This window comes from Dreissena polymorpha, chromosome 16 (assembly GCF_020536995.1).
Source record: "Dreissena polymorpha isolate Duluth1 chromosome 16, UMN_Dpol_1.0, whole genome shotgun sequence".
In the NCBI taxonomy this organism is placed as follows: domain Eukaryota; kingdom Metazoa; phylum Mollusca; class Bivalvia; order Myida; family Dreissenidae; genus Dreissena; species Dreissena polymorpha.
Genome location: NC_068370.1, coordinates 8496431 through 8505140, shown reverse-complemented (window position 1 = coordinate 8505140; position 8710 = coordinate 8496431). Strand labels below are relative to the sequence as shown.

The 8710-nt window shown below is 32.1% G+C and overlaps 1 protein-coding gene across 50 annotated transcripts in view; it reads left to right on the top strand.

Moving 5' to 3' along the window:
* The first annotated feature begins 627 nt into the window (after positions 1 to 627).
* LOC127863025 (CD109 antigen-like) overlaps positions 628 to 8710 on the top strand; it is a 94751-nt gene continuing 86668 nt past the window's right edge. For all 50 annotated transcript variants that reach the window (XM_052402395.1, XM_052402396.1, XM_052402411.1 and 47 more), the window contains exons 1-9: positions 628 to 711; positions 892 to 957; positions 1391 to 1548; positions 2576 to 2601; positions 2873 to 3023; positions 3423 to 3493; positions 4508 to 4633; positions 6352 to 6391; positions 6762 to 6846. In XM_052402395.1, the coding sequence (XP_052258355.1) occupies positions 674 to 711; positions 892 to 957; positions 1391 to 1548; positions 2576 to 2601; positions 2873 to 3023; positions 3423 to 3493; positions 4508 to 4633; positions 6352 to 6391; positions 6762 to 6846 (761 nt within the window). In that variant the 5' untranslated portion in view covers positions 628 to 673. The remainder of the gene's footprint in view (positions 712 to 891; positions 958 to 1390; positions 1549 to 2575; positions 2602 to 2872; positions 3024 to 3422; positions 3494 to 4507; positions 4634 to 6351; positions 6392 to 6761; positions 6847 to 8710) is intronic.

Sequence of the window (8710 nt, the reverse complement as noted above, 5' to 3'; positions counted from 1 at the left end):
TTCACTACGCATGCACAATTTGCATTCCTGGGTTTACCACGTGACGATGATGATCAATCTACTTGCGTTATTAATAGTTAACTGGTAGTTACCTGGCACACATACCCAGTAAAATTGTAATACCGAATATACTGAAAATATGAAAACTTAACAACTTTTTTAAGTAATGTAATATACCAGTCGTGATATTTTATATTCGTGAAATCTGGTTGACGGCCCCTTTAAAATATCATCCATAATGTTCGAATACATCGTTTGCAAGTATATGCATTTTAATGCAACACATATTTTAAATTCGTAATTTATTAAGTTTTGATGCATATAAACGAAAATGCGCGCCTTATCTGGAGCTCTGTGGTCAAAAACTATAAATATAACCTGACACCCTAAGAAAAATAAACATGCACTTTTGATACTCACAAAAATCATTTATTTTAATATAATATTTACATCTATTGTGTGTTAAAATTTTAATTTTGAAATTTAAATATTGATTTCTTTCAAACGAGTTTTAGTTACCTTATACGTGACTCAAATAATGTCATGTAGTGCAAATGTTTATGAGAACATTGCGAAACTCTTGTTTTCAATAATTGGACAATCTTGAGCGCGTTATCTGCTGAATTAGTATTTAAATGCGGCGCACATAGCATTCGGTGTTTGTGCCGTTACAATGGATCAGCAAACAACGTGTTGCAGGCCCGGGTCCAGGTACGTTTTTTGCTTTTAACCATGGACCTCGTTTTTTTTAATACTAATTTATAATACACACTACACATTTCTTTTACTTAATAAGTAGCTTTTGTAACAATAATCGCATTATATGTGTACCATATGTTGGACTACAGAGTTTATCAAGGCGTCATATTCTGAAGTAATTCAATTTATCAGGTTACTGGGCCTTTCGGCAATCTTCATCACACTGCTTACATTGAACCTGCCTTCTCCCACACTCGGGTAAGCAGTGTTACTACTAATTTTGTATATAATTACGCATACATATTTCTTTGACTTTAAGGGTCGTTATCGTTTGCAACTATATACGTGTTATTAGAATATAATATGGACATCCTTCATATGTATCATAACTCTTTCATTGGCATTGCATTAAAACACGATAAACGTGGGACATATTAGTGACAAATGTTATTGAAAAGAGAGCTGATGTTTAAACGTAGGTTTTTGAACAGTTCCTTTGTTTTAATAAACCTTTTTGAAATTATAAGTGCATTCACCTGGATCCTATATTGTATACATACATTCATGCTTATACACAGTAAAATATATTACTTTATCGTGCCAAATATTTCCACAATTGATTTATGACATGCATGACATAAAGTGTTTATTATAAGCAATACAGAAATGATTCTCGTATATTTCGTTGCAGGACGTATTACGTATCATTTCCAAGATCCTTTGTCTCTGGAAGTCCTGTGGATCTGTACATTCAAGTAACGGAGGCAACTTCTCCTGTTAATGTCGTCGCGGCTATTGTAGACGGCAACAGAATGGTTGTTTCAAGTGCGATAAAGGCCATACTTTCAGGTATGATGACAACAAAATCAGGAATATAGGATGTCCAGATTGGTATCTAGACCTTAAAAGTACACATGTACACACACCCTTATTGAATCCCGTATTGCAGCGGGTTGTGTAGGCATTATATTACATGCATTGGAATACGCTTTACACCTTTGTATGTACACACAAGTTAAGATTGTTTATGAAGAAGATAATAATTTTAATAATCTTAAATACAACTTATCACATAGATCTGAAAAATGTGTTAATAATTTGATCCCAATTTAATTTTAAAATGTTCTTGTTCTAATGTTCATACGTTTGTCCAGATACAAGTAGTTTTTTCAAATGCATGTATGGAACTGCAACTTTTAAGTTCTAGACCCATGATACGACAATGTGGCCTAGTTTTGTCTGCCCAATAAAGTACGACGTCAATTGTCAACTATTTAAAGATAACTTTTAAATAAAGTATTTCCCATGATTAGAAAATGTGTTGCGCGTCGGAAACACGCTTACATGTCTGTCAAAGGACATCGTAAAATTTGCTGTAAAGTTTAACATATTTATGGAAAGCATGGCATTTGGCAAAAACTATTTTACTATGAACATAACTTCGCTTTAAAACCAGGCATTAGTTTAAAAGTCACCGAACATTAATGAAATGTTTCGAACGTGAATTGTTAATGATTGTAATTGCGTGGTTCTATAATGCTGATTATTTTCAGACACAACACGTCTGTATATTTAAGTTCAATAATTTCATATTTGAAGGTTAAAGGTCCAAACAGAAGTCGAGCGGTCAAAAACGATGTTTTCTTTATCTTGCTCCGTTGAATGTTCTCAAAAGATTATTCTATGGCAAACCTCTTCATATTTGTTAGGGGCTTTCTCATAATTTTTGTTTTGCCTAAAGCATATATGAACAAAATTAAATTCGTATAGGCATGCATGTATTGTTACTTACTTCATTTTGTGTCGCCTTAGTATCACGAAATTATATTACATATGTATATCGTGTTCTTACTTTTTATTATTTGTTTCATTAAAGGGAAGCCAGAGCGGATACAGATTGATGTAAGTATTTTGTTAACTTTCACGCGTGAATGCAATACCTTTGAAATATAATAGTTTAGAAACCTATTTGAAATGTATACATGTACTATCAATTTCTGACTCAGGATCTTAATATAATAAAGACAATTTTACATTTCAAATGTTCTTACTTGATGTGAGCGTCATGATTTCGTGGAGTATTTGTTCTACCAAATATTTTGCCGAATTATCATGAAAATTGCATTCAGATATTGCCGTTGAACACTGTCATTGCAAACATCAATTGCACTAGGTTCCCGATGACCTGCCTACATCTAGATACGTTATCGCGGTGAACGGTACAGGTGGTCTTTCGTTCTACAACGAGGCGAACCTCACGTATATAAATGACGTCATAGTTATGATACAGACAGATAAGACACGCTACTCCGCCGGACAAACAGGTGCCTTAAAGCAAATTGACCGAGGCATTTAGACGCAAACAAGTTTTATAAACCATGGCACATATTTATATTTGAGTACAATCGCATCTTGTTGTTTTTTTGGTCATAACACTTGTTGGTGTCGTGACCAGTAACGCTGATGGCAATTCTATCTTTATTGCTATTTATCGATACTTGAAAGAAAAATTATAATCATTACAACTAACAAATAGAAATTGACACTGAAACCAAAAATATTCAAATCAATATGCACTGCGTTGATCTGATTTGATATCTGAACACACACGTGTTTCAAAATATTTTTTTTTAATTTTATTGGTATGCGAGTAAAACACAATATTTGAATGATTGTACAAAGCAGTATTTTGTTTCTTAGCTAACGCTTCATTTCAATTCCAGTACGCTATCGCGCAATATTTCTTCAGCCTGACCTGACCAACTTTGAAGGAAACGCAAGCATTTCGATTTATGTATGTATTATCTGATTATCAGCGTATTTGATTAATAAACATGATGAACATGCATGTTACGATACATATTGAATCAATAAAAATGCTTAAAATGCTTATCGATATAAAACAAACTCCTATATCACCGCTCCTTCGATTTTCCAATCGAACTGCCACTACTACAAAGAATAGGTCGCAACAACTCACTGATTACCATAAACACAGACATATTCATATATGAAGACGACCAATATATAAATATGTAGGCATAGATCATTTAAAACACATAACTTCAAGTCGTATCGCACTGATGTTAATTAGTTTTGAACTTCGATAGAACATATGTAAAACAGCAGCGCATGTCCATCGGCTGAAAAACAAAACTAACAAGGCCGAGCTGTTCAGATGTTACGGCAAGTTTAAAGCCTACAACCAGTTAACTTGAAAATTTATTTTTACACGAAACACGATTATTTAACATTTGGCGATTTTTGTAGCATTGATTTTCGTTTAAATAGACACACTAAACAGTTGATTAACTTAAATAACCCAATCCAATAATTAACGCCCTTTACTGGCAGTTACAGTTTTGGGCACCTCGAAGCTTACAATGATGAACATTAACTATCTTAATTGGCATGACATAGTTTCTGCTATTTTGCGATAATATGTTTATTTGTTCTCATTTCAGCTTACAACATAGCTGAAATCATGATATTTTACAAATACTTAACGCTACCTCATTTGTTTTGTTGCACTTATTTATAATAAGGAGTATACATATTTGATATAATTAGGATTAAAACGAATATCACGTTTATTTCTCGGTGTCCTTATATTGTCTGACACGTGACAAGTATTCCTTCTTAACATGATCGAGGCTCAATTTACTGAATCAATTATAGTGTTTGAGACTATTTCTTTTTGCATACGAATTACATGGTAAAATAACTGTCAAGAATGTTACCGTATTCATGTTCCTTTTTCATATCACACTATATTCGTATGTTGTTGTCGAAATTCCTATGTTGTTAGGACGGCAAAAACAACCGCATACAACTAGAAGGACCACATAGAGTTCTCAATGGTGTCATTGAAGGACAACTGAATCTTAGCAGAGAACCAATTTATGGAGATTGGAAAATACAGGCGAACGTTTTGGTGAGTAGCCAATCGTTTTTTTTTCGGAACCTATAGAGTAAAGGGAAAATCTGTTGTACTTTATAAATAATTTTGGATAATGTCAAGTGCTTTGTCACACAAGAGAGCATTACTTTTGATACATTTAGCCCGATTTTCAATACAACGTGATATATTACCCTTTCTTAACTAACACACCAAATAGTAGTTTCTAAATCAGCGGTTTTTATTAATTGCTTACAGTTGCAGTCTGATATAGACATGTTAATAGTTAACCTTGTGTTTTCTAATGTTTCACATTTTTGTTACGATTTGTTCACTCATGTTAAGGTTTTAGTTTTGATAAGTCACAGTTCGATTCTTGAAAAGTGAGATCTTAATTCGTGAAATCGAAGTGTCATTCATAGAGGGTATGCATTTAAATCACTACACATACATATACTATAGGGTAAATTCACAGATCTACATGACCAAATCAACAGAGCACATGCAATTATCTCATAGAGTGGTACTTGACTGTAATAACGACGATACACTTTTAAGATCGCAGTACTTCGTAACAAAACGCTGTGGTTTTATTGCCTAATGTGTGGTTTCCACTACCATACGATCCGCCACAAATGCGACGATTAGCCAAACGAAATCAACAGACTGAGTGTTCTTTCTCTAAGTTTTAGGCTTCAATAAGTTGTGATCTGTTCAGTACGTTATGATAAGCTGTTTTGCGCCTGGTTGCGATCTACTCAACAGATAGTAAACTTACGTGAGTAAAGATTGCATGCACTCGAGTTCGATAACGTGATATGCAAGTACGAACAGATAAATTTTTGCGCTTGTTTAAAGATAAAATACGAATTGATCAATTAGTCACCATTGATGAGTGACCAAGGTTGATCGCGCTCATCTTAACATTTTTGAACCGTTACAAATGTACCTCGATTGGCACGATGGACTTACATATCTAATAATTCCTGATACGGTGTGATATGATCTCACGATTTTTAAACGATTAAGACTACAATTACCATATTGGAGATTATCGTGATAATAGGATTGTATCAAATTGTCGGCCGCGTTAAGTAGGTTGCAGACGTACGATGAGATACGATTTGAAACGCTTTGTTCTGTTTGAAGTTTCTGGCCTTGATCTCATGAATTTTCTTAAACGAACACTGTTTTTAGATATTGGCATTATTTTTAGCTGCTTTGCGGCTTCATATTTCAAATGTTCCACGATTGACACAACGTTCATGCTTCACCATATGATACGGGATATGATCTAATAAAATCACCATAAATTCACGATTTAAATCGTTGAGAGGATTGTGATATCGGCGGTAAATTATTTAGTATCAGTACCCAAACCATAACGTTATTAGGACACGATTTTTTTACGGTTTGTAACGATATAAAACAATCTGGTCTCCACAGACAATATTTCACAGTAGAACCATTTTAGTCCCTAACCGTTGTAAAAGTCTGCTTGTAAGGCTGTCCGTTAATCCGTCCAAATTATGTACTTCAAGTATGAAACTCTTAAAAGATGACGGTAACAGACTAGACAAAAATCCATGTGTATTACAAGTTCATTGCTATAAATTTTATGTTGTAACATATCAATTGATGGAAACTTAATAGAGTTATACAAAAGTAGCTAGGGTCTCGGTTAAAATTAAATATATTGCAATGTAATAAGTAAAGTGGCAATATATACCGGCTACCATTTGTTGTGTTTTCAGGACTCCGTTAAAAACAAATCGTTCAAAGTCTTTGATTACGGTAAGTATGTTCATTGCATATGTTTAATCAATAATATAATAAACCTATGATTTTTAGTACGGGTAACTGATGAAATGTTTGATTAGAGCTATACTCACAGTTCAGAAAGTTGGTGATTTTAAATTTTAATGACGCAAAATATGTGTCGCTATTACAATCATCCAAAAAACATGATTAATGAAAACTAAATCCATAGAATAAGATGCACGACATATTTTTTTTTTAAAGTAATACATTTTAAAGAAACTAAACGTGTTTCTTTGAACTAAATATTTATAAATTTAAAAAAACCATTGAATACGATCGTTATAAGAAATTGTATTCAATTATTACAAAAAATAGTATGGTATATTATTGTTTTTAATCACAGTTTTACCAAGATTCAACGTGGAACTGATTATCCCAAGTGACATATTAACGACAGACCAGACAATAAGGATTGCTGTTAAGTCAAGGTCAGAGTACATTTCTATTTTGAAATGAATATATCATGTGTATACTTAATTTAGTTTTAAAATCATTTAAATATGTGAACGAAAACAAGACAGTTGAGTTAACGACTACATACAGACCATTCGCTCTCTAAGAGCTTTACTTTTTATTAAAATAATCACATCTATAAACACTATAGTAAGTGATTCACGATATGGAGAGCTGTATTAATATTTACTCCGCAGTAAAGAAGAATCTTATTTTATAAAATGGGATAACTTTATTTTAACAATTTCTGAATAATATCAATATAAGTTAGCATAAAAACGTATGCGATCAACATGTTCCTAAAACGACAACATTTGGAATGTACTAATTACAATAATGCAATCAATGTACTTTTATTTTAGATACTTAAACTGATAAGAACAGAACAGAACAAGTATTCTATTCACTTAAGCATAGTACAGCTTATCGTGATTCATATTTTAAGACATTCATACATGCGTGACAAAATGAGTTATTAATATAACAGTATGCGTTAGAGTGTTGTATGTTCATGTAAACAATTGAGTATGTAAACCACATGTTAGCAAAAATGAGTTAAACACAGGCAAAATAAAAAGTACATACTGTACATGTAAAAAAAAACAACAGCGTTAACAAAACAAAACATTGTACATTTCTTTCATAATAAATGGTACATAAATGACAATTGTAAACGTTGATTTAAAGAAAAATACAAATATCCCTTTTTTAAAGCATGTAATGCAGTAATTGCTAACTTCCTAAAGTTCTCTTTATTACTTTTGTTTAAAAGCTTCAAGAATTTATGCATACCTGATCTTGTTGAGAAACGTTTTCATATGTTTTTGGATCTTTTTTTTCTAAAAACAACAGACACTTAATTATAAAGTGATATTCGTCTTCTACATCGTGTAGATTACAAACAAGTACAAAGTATTTCGTTCCTGATAATGTTATAATATCTGTCAGTTTCAATTTACAACTTATGTGACGATAGACGTATTTTAACAATGATATTTATATGTTTTAATGCCAATAACATCCAAATAAAGAGACCTTTCGAATACAGGTTTGAGTTCTATGTACACTAGTACAAAATCAACATTAACTTTCCACTCAGATATTTATTGATCTTTTTAACAGAAAAATAAAGGTATCAATAATAACAGTAACCACACATCTGTAAATACGGATTGATTCACAATTTGGCGAACTTTGGAGGACCAATTTACTGTTTTATTTTTTGTTTGTATTAATTTCTTATATTCGCTTATGAATGATAGTATTAAGGATACAGTTTCCTTTTTTAGTTTGATGAAGTTTAAAAAAATATTTAACAGTTCATATGTACCTATAAAAATCGACCAACTTCAGCATATAGTGACAGTAAATTTGTTGACAGTTTCACATTTAACAGTCTTTTACAAAACTTTCTGTTAAAACGTTCAATACTAGTTGCCACAATAAATCCCCATACGTCGCAATTATAATTAAGAATTGATTAGACATATGAATCAAACAACTTAAACATTATTTAACGGGACTTCCATATCTTTCGTTATACAAAAAGGGAAGTAACCTCTTTTTTCTTTTTGTTTGTATTTTGGCAATATTTACAGTTAAATTTTATTTATCACTGTATACTTCTTGGGTATTCAAACATCCTGTAAGCCTTCTTTAGTTTCTGAGTAAATGACAACATCATTCGCAACAAAGGAGATAAACAGATGATTGCTCTAATGTTCCGGCGTTTATTCCTTTTTGTAAATTAAATTCTATATCATTTATAAATAATGAAAACATGATCGGCGATGTCATTTCTCCTTGCAATAAGCCAACATTGCTACTAAATAAGGTCCG